Genomic DNA, 16,668 nt, shown 5'->3' with positions numbered 1-16,668 from the left:
TCTGAATCCTGTTGTTCTAGGACCAATCAGACTGCTGCCTTTTGGATCCTATTCAACTCAGTACATAACAGAAGGAGAGTCACAGCCTTCTGAGGGAGACCGTCCCACCGTTGAACAGTCTTACTGTCAGAAAGTTCTTCCTGGTGTTTAGTCACAATCCACTTTCTTGCAACTTGAAGCCGTCGGTTCGTGTCCTTGCCTTTGGAGCAGGAGAAAACAAGCTTGCTCCCATTCTCCATGTGGCAGCCCTTTTAGGTATTTGAAGATGGTTATCACATCTCCTCTCAGTCTCAGTCTTATCCAGGCTAAACATACCTAGCTCTTCCAACCGTTCCTTCACATCAGACAGGACATGGAACGCAATCTATACGTGACTGTAATATTCATGTTTTAGAAATCAAAAGCTGACGCTTCCAGCCTTCTCAACATTTGATGGCCCAGTATAATCCAGGATCAATTCGTGGGCTCTATGCTTTTTAAAACCAGCTAGGCCTCTGAAAGTCTGGTCTACAAAAAAGAAAAAGAAAAGGTTTCCTTTCCATTACGGCGGCCTATTTTTCCTACCATCCCTCGCCAAAAGCAAGTGTCCAGGGCCTGTTTCCATCACCATACCACTCTTTGCATCAGTGCAAAACATCTGGATTCCCAGGCCCTTCCTGGAAGCCACAGCCTAAATGCAGCTTTGTGGAAGGAAGCAAGGCTAGGATGAATATATGCCTCGGCAACCCTCATAAGAAGGAGCGGTTCCGGAGAGGAAGACCAGAATAACGTGTCTGCTGTGTGACATTGGTTCCTTATTTCTAGTGGGCAGATATGGTGGCCAACGCCTTGATTTAAATTGGCACGCCACAGAAGAAGCCTCTCTGTTACAAGGATTTGAACAGGTGACGCACATGCATGAAGTTTTAAAAGCGAGCTCACAGTGTGGCATCTTTCAATCCCAACCGTTCTCCAAGGAATTTAAGGGTAGCTTATGCTATGTACTGAAGTTCTCACCCTGGGCCAGCAGGGGGATACTGTAGGATAGTTCAGGTCCACATATGCAAATAAGGGATTGAAAGTGACGTTCAGTGATTGGATAGTTACAGAAAATGGTTACTGTTGCGTTGTAGTGGAGCTCTATATAAGCAGGCAGGCTGAGCTCTTCAGTTCAGTTCTGTTCTGGCCTGTGAGTAAACAAGAGCTGTTTGAAGAATCGCTGTGTCGTCTGATATGTTCACCCACAACTTAACAGCTTACACGGACCCCTCACCGTGCGCTACAATTTTATCATCGCAACAACCCTTTGAGGTAGGCTAGGCTGAGAGTGTATGACGAACTAAAGGTCATTCAATCAAGGTGCTTCCAGGCAACCGGGGTGTTTACTCAGCATTTGTGGTGATTTGTTTGCAGGGAGGTTATATGATGTTGGGCCAGAGCAGGTGTTATCCCATTCTTTCCAGGGCATTTTTCTGTCACTTTCCCTATTGCAAAATAAAAATAAAAATCTGATCTTTTGGGGATTGTTATACAGTGGTACCTTGGTTTACGAACTTAATCCGTTCCGGAAATCTGTTCTTAAACCAAGGTGTTCTTTCCCATAGCAGCAGCGGACTCAGTTTACAAATGGGACACACTCAACAGGAAGCGAAACATGTTCTGCTTCCAAGGCAAAGTTCACAAACCAAAACACCTACGTACTTCCGGGTTTGCAGCATTCTTAATCCAAGTTGTTCATAAACCAAGCTGTTCTTAAACCAAGCTACCACTGTAATTGTGAAATCAGCTATAATTGTGCAACACAAATTGGATGGTGTTATGGTTGAATCCTACCTGAAAAGGCAGTCTAGAAGTGACCTATGTTTTGTGACTCAGTGGAGATTCAAAATCCTGCCTATCATGGACTACATGAGAAAGTATTATAGTTAAATGAAATTGTGGGCCGGATTCGAGATGGAGTAGCCGTAGAAAAACTATTAAGTACAGTGGTGCCTCGCAAGACGAAATTAATTCGTTCTGCGAGTCTCTTCGTCTTGCGGTTTTTTCGTCTTGCGAAGCATGGCTATTAACGGTACTTAGCAGCTTTAAGAAAAAGGAAACAAACTTGCAAGAACTCGCAAGACGTTTTCGTCTTGCGAAGCAAGCCCATAGGGAAATTCGTCTTGCAAAGCGACTCAAAAAATGGAAAACTCTTTCATCTTACGAGTTTTTCGTCTTGCGAGGCATTCGTCTTGCGAGGACGAAAACACACTGTGGAACTGTGAGCAGGAAGTCAGTTTATGAAACAATGTAATTATTCAATTTGAAGTCGTGAAATTTTGGAAATTTAATTTTAAAAAGGATACAGTGGTACCTCGGGTTAAGTACTTAATTCATTCTGGAGGTCCATTCTTAATCTGAAACTGTTCTTAACCTGAAGACCACTTTAGCTAATGGGGCCTCCTGCTGCCGCCGCGCCGCCAGAGCACGATTTCTGTTCTCAACCTGAAGCAAAGTTCTTAACCCGAGGTAATATTTCTGGGTTAGCAGAGTCTGTAACCTGAAGCATATGTAACCCCAGGTACCACTGTAATACAAAAAGGAGGTTCAAATCCTGGTCACTGACACACTAATCACTGTGATTATTATCTCACTGTCATTCTGAGAGGGTGCTCTTTAGATCGTAATGTGACTTTTCTTATTTCAAAAGGTGGCAAACCAGAACTTCGTGCCTTGGAATGGGCCCTTATTTGCTTGGAAGAGTAGGATGAATTGCTTGTACACCAGTTTCATTTAGAATGTTTAGTATCTGGTAATGGCTGAATACATGTTGGCTGGTTATTGCCCTATCTCTTGTTGTAGCCAGAGTTTTAGTACCGAAAGAAGAGATGCTCAACTCAGGAGAGGCAATTCATTGCCCCGCTTGCGGCCTTCTCAAGAGGCATCTTCTAATGTTCTTAACTCAAAATGTATCTTCAGACAACCTGCTTGTCTCAGATATATGGGATGGGAGTGAGAAAGGCCATCTGTACTTTCTCAGAGGCGCTGTTGCCTGTCTGGTTGTTTTGCATGTTCTAGGAATAACCCCTGGCACCAAAAACTGAGTTTTAAAGTTATCACCGAGTGTATTTATTTCAGACCAATGAAAGCCTTCAAAATCCTGTGCCAAGAAAAACCTTCATTTTGTAAGCTATTATTATACCGTGAATCATCTATACAGCGCATTTCGTAAACAAGATGCTTTGCAACTACTAATTGCCATTTATATAACGTTTTTTTAATTTGCAAAGTACTGCATAGGCCTGATTAGGTTTGTCCCTTTTAGCAACCTTCTAGTGTGGGTTAGTGCTATTCCCGTTTTACGGATGGGTGACTGAGGCCAAGTTGGAGCTGCCCAAGGCGTCCCAGTGATGCACGAGAGAGACAAAACCCCTTTGATAGGCGCCAAAAGCATTTTATAAAGGGCCCGGAAGAGGTTGGTGTGTGTGTGTGTGTGTGTGTGTGTGTGTGTGTGTGTGGCAAATACACGCCTTTGCTGCAAATCCATATGACAGGGGTCAGGGACTGACCATGCCAGTTATTTCCAGAGGTTATGGACTTGGGCTCCCTTGCTTCATTTTCAGCTCTCCTCCACCCATCCCAGCATCAAATGTTCTGAACATCTGAAATCTTGGCATCCGGTCTGCAGTTGCTGCACACGAGAATCAATGAACTAATCCCAATCCCTGGCTTTAGGAAAGGAACAGAACAGGATGAGCAAGACCTGCAACATAATGTTGCAGTGCCAAGTTCCAATGGGTCATCACCAGAGGCATACCTGGGTTCCTTTGGCAAGGAGCTTTCTCGGCGCCCCCATATCCCTTGAGTCCTTGACAGGGGAGCTGAGCCAGAGTGGAGGGGCATGATTTTTGCACCACCACCCCGGCCTGCACCATTGGTGGGGGACCATCCTGGCCAACCCCTAGGTATGCCCCTAGCCCTGCCCTCCTTAACAATTTCCCAATCCTTCTTCTATCCAGTTTTCCATGTCCTCTCCTCTGCCAAAACAGCCAGGGTGCTTCCAGACGACTTGTTTATTGCGTGTTCATCCTGGTTCATTTCCATGGAGGTAAAGGGACCCCTGACCATTAGGTCCAGTCGTGGCCAATTCTGGGGTTGTGGCTCTCATCTCGCTTTACTGGCTGAGGGAGCCGGCATACAGCTTCTAGGTCATGTGGCCAGCATGACTAAGCCGCTTCTGGCGAACCAGAGCAGTGCACGGAAACACCGTTTACCTTCCCGCCTGAGCGGTACCTATTTATCTACTTGCACTTTGATGTGCCTTCAAACTGCTAGGTTGGCAGGAGCAGGGACTGAGCAATGGGAGCTCACCCATTGCGGGGATTTGAACCGCCGACCTTCTGATCAGCAAGTCCTAGGCTCTATGGTTTAACCCACAGCACCACTTTATTATGCATTCGCTCTGATTTCTTCGCAGGGAGACGACTTTGTGTCAAAGCAAGTGTCATCTCACACTTTCCAGTGCATTTCTCCATCACTTTCATTTTTGCAAAAAGCTCATAACTTTGGGGGAAGCGAGTGTATTGTGCTGGACCTCCCGATCCAACTGAAATTGCACAACTTTGATTTCCTGGTATGTGATTGAATCCCACTGAAAAATAGTGACAGCTTGGAAGCACCCACTGAGCATGCTCAGTCCTCATTGGGCGGCTTTGTACTTCTGCAAGCCTTGGGATCTCCCCTCCTGATACCTCCCTCTTGCCCATTGGTGGTCCTGTTTCGGCTACGTAAGGCCCAGCGCTCTCCTCGGAAGTTTGGAAACAGAAGGAATTATATCCTCAACAAACCGCCCCACAAAGCCATGCACAAAGGACAAAAGAACAAAGCAGTAGCTTTTTTGGGGATGGAAGAGGCATCTGCCCCTGTAAATCTCTTGTGGATCAGTGAGGCTCCTTTGACAATGAAAGGCATTTAATGCACCCAGGTTTGGCTGGCAGGGAAGGAAGGTTTGTAGCAGGGTCATTCCTGCAGACAGCCTCACATCCCTCTCTCTGTTTTCCATCCAGGCAACCGAGAGTCAGTATCAGAGTTTAAGGGAGCCAGTGTGGTGTAGTGGTTAAGAGCAGTAGTCTCGTAATCTGGGGAACCAGGTTCGCTTCCCCGCTCCTCCACATGCAGCTGCTGGGTGACCTGGGGCCAGTCACACTTCTCTGAAGTCTCTCAGCCCCACTCACCTCACAGAGTGTTTGTTGTGGGGGAGGAAGGGAAAGGAGAATGTTAGCCGCTTTGAGACTCCTTCGGGTAGTGATAAAGCGGGATATCAAATCCAAACTCTTCTTCTTCTTCTTAAGGGCACAATTCAGATAGGCAGAAGCACTCACAGAGCATGTGAAGCAAGGCTGGTGTGGAATATGGCCTTGGCTTCTCAAAATCATTCTTCACTTTTCTTCCTCTCCCTACAGCTTGGACCCAGAGAGATGTCTCCGCGGTTGGGATAGAACCTCATTCCTGGGAGCGAAAGACGCGGGAAACCTCGCCAAGAGACACGAGGACTCGGATCAGCGAAGATTTAATTGGCGGGAGCCTGGCTATTGACACTTTGACGGACAATGAGACACAGATTGTGGTGAGTGTCGCATATAGGGAACAGCACGCGAGCCAAGGATGTGTCAGTTGGGCAGAAAGTTTTCTGACTTGAGTAAGCCTTGTTTACTTTGTGAAAAACATGTTTGGATCAGATAGGGCAGGGATCAGCCGCTGGCAGCCCCCCAGGTCAATTCTGAACCAAAGTGTGGTGTCACTTGGACTTTTATTTTATTTTTTTGGTGTGTATGTTTTAAAGATGTTGGGAGTTCGCTGTCTTGCAAGAATTGAAGTTGCATTTTATTGCTTGCATTTTGTATTTGCGTTAAGCTTTGTGAGCTGCCTCGGGGCCCCCTTTTTCCCCCCCAAAAAGGCGGACCAGAAACCCACTCTTAACTAGTTTTCTCCCCCACTACCTGAGTAAGCAGTTCTGTCTCTCCCGCCTCTCTCTGTTCCCCCAAAATTGCTCGGCAGACGGAGGTGGCAGCACAACAGCCAGGAAAAAAGGAAACGTCTTTTGTCACTCATAAGAGGCCTTGTTGTGAACCCCCCCACATATACACACAGGAATGTTCCTTTTTTGACGCTGTGTCGCTAAACAAAGTGTAGCAAATATTTGTAGGAAAAGCAGAGGAGAGGTAGCTCTGAGGAAGAGATTTCTGCACGTCACCCCAATCTTTGAGCAGCGAGAGGCTCCATTTATTCCAAGATCCTTCCAAGGACTTGGTTTCCTTAAGGATGAAGGTCAGCAGAGACTGGGGTACCATTAATAGAAATGTCCAGTGCTTTTTTCTGGGGGGATGCAGGAGTATGCCTACCCCTAAACATCTTTGTACTTTTGTCCATTTACTGTATTTATTTTTCCTGATTTGAACTATTAAATGGTGATTTTCTTGAGTCAAAATGAGAGTGGCCCTAAACATTTTTAAAGGAAAAAAGCACTGTATATTTCGATAGGTAAAAGTAAAGGGACCCCTGACCATTAGGTCCAGTCGTGACCGACTCTGGGGTTGCGGCGCTCATCTCGCTTTACTGGCCGAGGGAGTCGGCATACAGCTTCCGGGTCACGTGGCCAGCATGACTAAGCCGCTTCTGGCGAACCAGAGCAGTGCACGGAAACGCCGTTTACCTTCCCGCCAGAGCGGTACCTATTTATCTACTTGCACTTTGATGTGCTTTTGAACTGCTAGGTTGGCAGAAGCAGGGACCGAGCAACGGGAGCTCACCCCATCGCGGGGGTTCGAACCGCCAACCTTCTGATCGGCAAGTCCTAGGCTCTGTGGTTTAACCCACAGCGCCACCCGCGTCCCATGTATATGTCTTTATTTACACGTATATAGAATCTGAGCATAGGAGAGAGGGGCTTGTAGCTTTAAGACCCCGACAGATCTCACTTCTCCATTAGTCACAGCTTTGGATCCAGCACAGAGCAATATATATATATATATATATATATATATATATATATATATATCCCCTCCAGCTTCTAGCATTCAGCTTTTCAGCATTCTCACACACAACCTAGCAACTAGGTGAGGAGGTGGGGGGGAAAGCCCCCCCATTAAGCCCTGGAGAGCACAGGAACCTGGTTGTAGCGATTGCAACGTAACTCATTTGTTGAGATACACGTAAGTGACTAGCTAAAGCTGTTACCTTAACAGAGGTTCACCAGTCTTTTCTACTGGATTCTAACACTTACTGGATCACAGGCCTGAAAGGGGTGCAAGGAGCAATGCCCCCCCCCCACATAACAATATCATGCAGATCAGGGACAACTAACTTCTTACTTTTTAAATTTATTATTATTACTACTAGTACCTTTCGTTTAAGGAGCTCAAGGTGGTTTGTGTGCTTCTTCCCCTTTCTATCTTATCCTGTCCATGCTGAGAGTTAGTGACTGGCCCAAATGTCACTGGTGAGCTTCATGGCCTCTCAGGTCCTAGTCCCACCACTCTAGACCAGGGGTCTGCAAACTTTTTCAGCAGGGGGCCGGTCCACCGTCCCTCAGACCTTGTGGGGGGGCGGACTATATTTGGGAGGGGGGGAATGAACGAATTCCTATGCCCCACAAATAACCCAGAGATGCATTTTAAATAAAAGGACACATTCTACTCATGTAAAAACATGCTGATTCCCAGACCACCCGTCGGCCGGATATAGAAGGCGATTGGGCCAGATCCGGCCCCCGGGTCTTAGGTTGCCTACCCATGCTCTAGACACTGCACCATCCTCCAGTGGACGTGGCCAGACATGGCCCACACTCTTGGATGTGCGTGCAACACAGGACACTCACATGCAGAGCCACTCATCGCAGAATCAGAGAGTTGGAAGGGGACGTGAGGGTCATCTAGTCCAACCCCCTGCAATGCAGGAATCTTTCACTCGAATCCATGACCCTGGGATGAAGAGTCTCATGCTCTATTGACGGAGCTATGTAATTCATGAAGATCGGCTGAAGAGAAGGGTTATCGCCTTTCAGCACTCATCAAACAATCGGCCAGTTTGATCTGGGGTTGGTTTGCAGCCAGGCAATGAATGGGCTGTGAAGGGAAGTTTAACCCCCATCCTGCTCAGCCCAGCACTATGCCTGCTTTCTCTTATCATATCGCCACCACCAAAATGGGTGGGGTGTTGAGGCAGGAGGTGTCATAAAAATTTGCTTGTGGCACTGGACCAGACCTCTGGAGTGGGGTTTGGCCACTCCTAATGTAGGCATTGTACTTTACAGTGGTACCTCGCAAGACGAATGCCTCGCAAGATGAAAAACTCGTAAGACGAAAGAGTTTTCCGTTTTTTGAGTCGCTTCGCAAGACGAATTTCCCTATGGGCTTGCTTCGCAAGACGAAAACGTCTTGCGAGTTCTTGCGAGTTTGTTTCCTTTTTCTTAAAGCCTCTAAGTACCGTTAATAGCCGTGCTTCGCAAGACGAAAAAACCGCAAGACGAAGAGACTCGCAGAACAAATTAATTTCGTCTTGCGAGGCACCACTGTATATCAGATGCACTACAGTGGTACCTCAGGTTAAGAACTTAATTCATTCTGGAGGTCCATTCTTAACCTGAAACAGTTCTTAACCTGAGGTACTATTTCTGGGTTACAGAGTCTGTAACCTGAAACGTCTGTAACCTGAAGCGTATGTAACCCAAGGTACCACTGTATCTGCATTGAGCTTGTATCCCCCATATACATATCCCCTGATGTACAGTTACTGCAAAGGCCACATTTTATCCAGTGTTTCCTAAAATGATTATGCCAAACACTTCCCTTTGTTATGTAAGCCCACTGAAAACTCTACGCCAAGGATATTTTTGGTTACATTTCATTGAACATAAAACTTTGTTTTGTTCTCTGCCGTTCTGGTCCTAAGGGACAACTTAGATGAGTCATTGGAAATCTTTACATTTTTATATATAAAAAAAATAACCAAACCGTGTGGAAGGTTATACAGTGGTACCTCGGGTTACAGACACTTCAGGTTACATACGCTTCAGGTTACAGACTCCGCTAACCCAGAAATAGTACCTCGGGTTAAGAACTTTGGGCATGGTCGGCCAATTGGTGCCAAAGAAGGACAGAACGTTTTTTATGTATGCTACAACAGCAGCAAGAATACTTATTGCAAAGTATTGGAAGACGCAAGATTTACCCACTCTGGAAGAATGGCAGATGAAGATGATCGACTGTATGGGATTGGCAGAAATGACTGGCAGAATCCGTGACCAGGGAGAAGAGTCGGCGGAAGAAGACTGGAAGAAATTTAAGGACTATTTACAGAAATATTGTAAAATTAAAGAATGTTGAAGGATGTTGGATTGAAATTAAGGGGTTTCCAGCTGTAATGTTTTGAGATAAGGATTTGCTGAGTAAATAATTTGAATTGGAATACAAGAAGGGGAGGTATGAGGAGGTCAGGGAAATATGTCATTGAAAATTAAGGATTGAGAACTGTATGTGTGGTTTTTTTTGCTTTTTTCTTTTTGTTTGTATAAAATTGGAAACTTAATAAATATCTTTATATATATAAAAAAGGAACTTTGCTTCAGGATGGGAACAGAAATCATGCAGCGGCAGTGGGAGGCCCCATTAGCTAAAGTGGTGCTTCAGGTTAAGAACAGTTTCAGGTTAAGAACGGACCTCCGGAACGAATTAAGTACCCGAGGTACCACTGTATTACGATTGTGGTGCTGAAGGAGGAGGAAGAGGCCACCGTTTTGCAGTTCTAGAGTAGGATCAGGGGGTGGTAGATCTGGGTTCAAATCCCCACTCTGCTATGAAGCTCTCTGACTGATCTTAGGGCCAGTTACTTTCTCTCAGGCTAACCTACCTTAGAGGGATGTTGCTGAAGATCAGGCATAGGCAAACTCCGGCCCGCCAGATGTTTGGGACCACAATTCCCATCATCCCTAGCTAACAGGACCAGTGGTCAGGGATGGTGGGAATTGTAGTCCCAAACATCTGGAGGGCCGAGTTTGCCTATGCCTGCTGAAGATGAAGGGCTGCAGCGGTGAGATCCTTCGGATTTACAGTGGCACCTCAGGTTACATACGCTTCAGGTTACAGACTCCCCTAACCCAGAAATAGTGCTTCAGGTTAAGAACTTTGCTTCAGGATGAGAACAGAAATCGTGCTCTGGCGGCGCGGCGGCAGAGGGAGGCCCCATTAGCTAAAGTGGTGCTTCAGGTTAAGAACAGTTTCAGGTTAAGAACGGACCTCCGGAACGAATTAAGTACTTAACCTGAGGTACCACTGTATTAGCTGCCCTGAAAGCACTTGTGGGTAAAGGCAGGATAAAAGTAAATAAACGGGTGTCATTTTCTCAGCCTAATTAGGCCCCACCTGAAATGGGATTCAGAAGTATCGCTGCCTCCGACTGTGGAGGAATAGCACAGCCGTTGTGGCTAGTAGCCACGGACAGCCTCATACCTCCATGAATGTGTCCACTCCTCTTTTAAAGCCACCCAAAGCCATCCCTTGCTCCTGCGGGAGTGAGTTCCACCGTTTAACTATGTGCTGTGTTTAACTAAGAATCCTGTAATGGTCTGATGGCTGGCAAGAAGAGGCAATGTGGAAAACTTCTGCTCAGACCGGTTGTGGGAAGGTTCGTGCACCTCTGTGATGCGTTGGGAAATGGAAAAGCTCAGGAGGCGCTTGATTGTAGCAGCAGAGAATTCCCCCGAGTGGCTCAGATCAATGGCGCATTGCTTATGCGCTTTGGAATTAAGAGCGTGAGCCGTGTCTAGATGAAAGGGGAGCGAATTCTAATGAGTTTAAATCAATACAGAAGTGCAGTGGGTGGGGTGAGGGGAGGACCAGCGATGCACACTTCAGTGGTGTGGCGCCAGGAATCATAGCCGCGAAGTTTGCGCACTCTTAGCTGTCAGCAGCTGGTGCAGAAAGGGAGAGGCTCAGCCTAATTTCAAGCCATTATCACTTGCTGTGGGGCGCAGAGATGTAGGGGGCTTGAAGTGTTGACATGCCTGCTTCCGGTTTGGGATCGCAAGCAGCAAGGAGCGCGGAAAAGACGCTGAGAGCTTTTCCGAGCTTCACGGGGGCTCGGGGGCAACGCAAGGGCACTGCGACCCCCAAAATCTCAAGGGGGGTACCCTTGAGGGACAAGCTACCCAGCAGCGTTGGAGGAGTCCCGAAGTTTTTTCGGGTTTTTTTTTAAAGGGACTCGAAGGCGACGGGACTGAGAAACGCGAACGGTAAGCTCTGCGGACCCCGTGTAGCGATGCCTCTAGCTCCTACTGGAAAAGCGACAAATCTCCGCAACTTTAAGAACAGAACCCTCAAGATTATGGCAAAAACGACGTACTAAAAACTTTAAGCTAACAATAAGAGGGTCTCTGGATATATAAAGCTTTAATTGAGGAACCCGACTTGTTCTTCCAGAGCAAAATGGCGCAGGAAATATAGTCGCAAGAGTAAAGAAAGGAAATGACTAATCATCTGCTATAGAGAACAGAAAAGTGAAAGCCCTCAGCAACTTTGTTGGTGAGGCGAAGGAAAGACAAGTAACAACTAAGCAACTAAATAGACCTCAAGAAACTTTGTATTCTTTCTGGGGGAAAAGATTCCAAAAATAAGGGACTAAAAAAGACTGAGTGGGGATAGAGGGATAATTACCCTGAAGCACTAAATAACAACATTGGAGCATAAGGGGGAAGGTGAGGAAAGGGAGAAAAAGACGAAATATAATAAAAGCCTCCAAACAAATAAATAATCACTTTCACTTACCTGCCTTTCTTGGAGGGAAGTTTGAAATTTTGGGCATTTGGCTAAACTCCAAACGGAGATACCAACCTCCCCCCCTTAAAGACTTTGGAGTTTTAACCCCTTTCTCTTCTCCTTTTCCTGGCTTTTTTCTTCTTTGCCTTTGAGAAACTGGATATGAACTGATCCCATATAGATGAATCCAAACTTTGTTTACACACCTACTCCTCTTCCCTGAAAGACTGGTTTAAAATTTGAATACATCGGACCCTTAAAGATCTTGAACTTGGTTTCTTTGGCTTTTTCTGTTTGTTTGTTTGTTCGCTTTGGAGACTAAAGTGCAACTGAACTTAAAAGAGGAACATATTTAAAATTACTGGAGGATTCAACTACTCTTACCTTATGGTTCGGACCTGATTTTTGGGGGCTTAAATTTCTGGACCCCTCCTCCCAACTGTAACCAAATATTGGATTAAGCCAGCAAGTGGCTGAAGAATACAGATTCTGGAAAGAGATTTATCTGCGGTGACTTACTTTCTAACATTGATATTTTCTTTGGGTGAAATTTTGAAACTGGATTAAGCTGACCAAGTGGCTGAAACATAATTAGAAGGGAAGAAAAGGAGTCTTTACATAAGATAAAGTTAGATATATGTTAAATTTACTTTGTTTAAAGTTCTGTTTGTTAGGATTTGTCTCTCTTTCCCTTTTTTTTTATTTTGGCTAGTACAATCTAATTTGAAATAATATTGAAATAGTATTACTGAAATACTATTGAAATAACTTAGAACTTAGAATAATTTGCATTAAGGTATTTGAGATCTTAGAATTGAAGCTGGAAATTATTTAAGCCAACTTGGCAGCATTAACGTACTGGTTGGAAACTAAAGGGACTGAGAATAATTTGAAATACACTCAGTTCCCACATATCTCTTTGAGAAACCTGAGAGTTCTAAAGCGTTTGTGAACTTAACGTCAGAAACTCAGCAGGATAGGGCTTAGACTGTGCGCCCCCTAGGGGAGAGGAAAAATATTACAAGAGTCTTAACTCAACACCAGAAAAGGACAAAATGTCGGGGAAAAATGGGAAAAAGATAGGAGGGACACCATCAGAAAGGAAAATATCCCGACAAGAAGAGATTAAAGACTTGGATATTTTGTGGCTAAAAATAAAAGAAGAGTTCAGACAGAATGAAATACATATGGAGAAAAAATTAGGAGAAATGCATGAGTTACTAGATAAAAAAATAGAAGGAGCAGTAGGAGAATTGTCAAATAAAATAAAGGATCTGACAGGTCGGTCAAAATCTTTGGAAGAAGCAAATAAAAAAATGCAGAAAGAAATGAAAGAACATAGAAAGGAGACAGATAGGTTAAAAGATGAGATAGGAGAACTGAATAAAAACCAAGACCAAGTTCTGGACAACTTAGCGATGATTGAAATGAAACAAAAGCAGTTAAATCTGAAATTTAGGGGAGTAGGAGAAGAAATAAATGAAAATATCAAAGAAAAGATGATTAAGGAACTAGCCAATTGGCTGGAGCTGAAAGAAGAAGAGGTTGCATATACGATAGAAAACGCCTTCAGAATTAAATCAAAGACTAAGCAAATAAAATCAAAAAAAGTCGCAGGAGATTGCTTAGTTATTTTTAGCTCGATAGAGATGAAAAATGTGATATTGAAAACAAGCTATCAAAAAAGATTAATTATTGATGGCAGACCGATCATCATCTTTAAAGAGATACCAACTAGACTCCTGCGCAAAAGAGAAGGTTATAAACAGCTGGCAAGTGTCCTAAAAAAGAATAACATACAATATAGATGGGAGTTCCCGGAAGGGATCTCCTTTTTTTACAAAGATAAAAGGTTTAGAATTGTTGAGATTCAAGAAGTGAAGAAATTCCTACGTAGATATGAAAAAGATTTAGGAAGAGTAGAGGAGAGATATGAAGGAAAAAATGGTGGTCCAGAGGAGAGGAGAAAGAAAAACGAACCGTGGAAAGACAAAGAGGACAAAGCTAGAGAAGAAGAAGTAGAGGAAGAAGAGGAGGAGGAGATTGTAGAGGAGGAGGAAGAAGAGGAGGGAGAGGTGAACAGGGAGAATAAAACCACTCGAATTTAAACTATTAGCTGTTGGTAAACGGAAAAATAGTCAATACGATGAATCTGAAAGTTTTGTCATGGAATGTGAATGGTTTGAACGAAAAAACTAAAAGGAATAAAATAGTAAATGTGTTGAAAAGAAAGAACTTAGATCTAATTTGTTTACAGGAGACACACGTAATCAAAAAGCACAAACATATTTTGGTGCACAAAAAGTTGGGGGCGGAATTTACAAATTGTACAACTGAAAAGAAAAGAGGGGTAGTGATTTACGTGAAAGAAAAATGGGAACCCAAAATGATCTGTAAAGACGAGGAAGGAAGGATTTTAGGGGTACAAATTAATTTCCAGGGGGAGAAAATCAATGTGATAAATATATACGCCCCAAATTGGAATAAATCGGAATTCTTTAAAAAATTGGAACAAATCTTATTAGAGGTAGAATGTAATAAGACAATTCTACTAGGAGACTTTAATGGAGTACCGACACCAGAATTGGACAGACAATCAGAAAGGGGGAAAAATAATCAAGGGAAATTGCCAGGATCCTTTAATAAGTTGGAAGAAAGTTTAGATTTAATAGACATTTGGAGATATAAACATGTATTAGAGAAACAATTCACCTTCTTCTCAGAGCCACATAAGAGCTGGGGCAGAATTGATCAAATCTGGGTCTCAAGGGAATTTACTTTAAGAACTATAAAGTGTGAAATTCAACCTAGAACTCTTTCAGATCATAATTCGGTAGTTTTGGAAATAAAAGGTAAATCACAAGGCGGATTCAGATGGAGATTGAATGAACATCTATTGGAAAATGATGAAGTGGTCGGAAAAGCTAAAACCACTCTAAAAAATTATTTGGATTTGAACCTCAATACGGAAATAAGTTTGGATATAGTTTGGGACGCCAGTAAGGCTGTTTTAAGAGGGTTTTTCATTCAACAAAATAGTTATAGGAGGAAAGTAAGAGAACAGAAGAAAGAGGAAATCCTAATTCAGATAAGAGAGTGTGAGAGAAAATTAACAACAAACCCGAAAGATGAACAAAATATCCAAATAAGAAAGATGTTACAATCTCAATACTCAATGTTAATAAGTCAAGAAACTGAATGGAAAATTAAACTAATGAAACAAAAATACTTTGAGTCAGCTAATAAAACGGGTAAATTATTAGCTTGGCAATTACGAAAAAGACAAAAACAAAATGTGATAAACAAAATTAAAATAGAGGAACAACTGATAGAAGACCCAAAAGAAATAAAGGAGAATTTCCTCAAATTTTATGAGAAGTTGTACAAAAAAGAGAAGGAAGACATAACCCAAATAGAAAAATACCTAGAAGAATATAACGGGAGAACCATAACAGAGGAAGAAAGAACCCAACTTAATAACCCTATAAAAGCAGAAGAGATCCAAAAGGTGATAAAGAAAATGAAAATAGGGAAAGCCCCAGGACCAGATGGATTGTCAGCTAAATATTACAAAGTATTTGAAAACCAATTAACACCAGTGCTATGTAACATCATGAACGGTATATTGAGAGGAGGAAGAATACCAGAGACATGGAGGGAGGCTCATATTACGATGATCCCTAAACCAGATACGGACAAATTGAACATTAAAAATTATAGACCCATATCACTTTTAAATAACGATTATAAAATTTTTGCGGAAGTGATGGCAAGTAGACTTAAAAAGTGCCTAGTAAATATAATACATAAGGATCAAGCAGGATTCCTTCCAAATAGGTTCCTCAAAGATAACGTAAGGCATACCATAAACATTATAGAATATCTGGAGTGTAAGAACGAAATACCTGCGGCACTAATTTTTATAGACGCAGAAAAGGCATTTGATAATGTCTCTTGGAAGTTCCTACTGAAGAGCATGGAAAGAGCAGGGTTAGAGGGCGAGTTTATGAACGGAATAAAGGCAATATACTCGAATCAAGATGCAAAATTGATTATAAATAACAACTTAACAAATTCCTTTAAAATTGAAAAAGGAACAAGACAGGGGTGCCCTCTATCCCCTCTTTTATTTATTATGGCACTAGAGATAATTCTAAATAAAATGAGAGCAGCATCTGAGATCCGAGGGATCAAAATAGGAACAAAGGAATTCAAATTAAAAGCATACGCGGACGACTTAATGTTATCTATGGAAAACCCGCAAAAAAGTGTTGGCAGGGCCTTGGAAATGCTAGAAGATTTCGGTAAACTATCAGGGTTTAAATTAAATAAATTAAAGACAAAAATGCTGATTAAAAATTTGGGAAAAAAAGAAAGTGAAAAATTGGAGGAACAGCACGGAATTAAGGTGGTAAAAAAAATAAAATATTTGGGTATCTGGTTAACCACAAAAAATATAAATTTAATTCAAGATAATTACCTTACAACATGGAAGGAGATCAAGAAAGAAATAGATATGTGGAATAGAGTGAAACTTTCGTGGAGGGGAAGAATGGCGGCGATAAAAATGAATCTACTCCCGAGAATGCTTTTTTTGTTTCAGAACATCCCAGTGATTAGAGGATCCAAAATATTCACAGATTGGCAAAGAACCCTGTCGAAATTCATATGGCAGGGCAAAAGGCCAAGAATCAGATTCAAAATCCTTACAGATCGAAAAGAAAGAGGGGGCTTCTCAGTACCTAACCTGAAGTTATATTTTGAGGCTGCCAGCCTTTGTTGGATTAAAGACTGGATTAATCTGGAAAATACCAACCTGTTGGACCTAGAGGGGTTCGACAACAGGTTCGGCTGGCATGCCTATTTATGGCAGAATAAAGAGAAGATACATAAAGGATTC

At 43.0% G+C, this 16,668-nt stretch overlaps 1 protein-coding gene across 3 annotated transcripts in view; it reads left to right on the top strand.

The window, feature by feature from the left end:
• PLXDC1 (plexin domain containing 1) overlaps positions 1-16,668 on the top strand; it is a 77,273-nt gene that overhangs the window by 15,461 nt on the left and 45,144 nt on the right. For all 3 annotated transcript variants that reach the window (XM_053361427.1, XM_053361428.1, XM_053361426.1), the window contains one exon: positions 5,421-5,584. In XM_053361427.1, coding sequence (XP_053217402.1) covers positions 5,421-5,584 — 164 coding nt within the window. The remainder of the gene's footprint in view (positions 1-5,420; positions 5,585-16,668) is intronic.

The sequence above is a fragment of the Podarcis raffonei genome, chromosome 13 (genome assembly GCF_027172205.1).
Source record: "Podarcis raffonei isolate rPodRaf1 chromosome 13, rPodRaf1.pri, whole genome shotgun sequence".
In the NCBI taxonomy this organism is placed as follows: Eukaryota; Metazoa; Chordata; class Lepidosauria; order Squamata; family Lacertidae; genus Podarcis; species Podarcis raffonei.
Note: the sequence above shows the minus strand (reverse complement) of the source record. Positions and strands in the feature narration are given on the sequence as shown.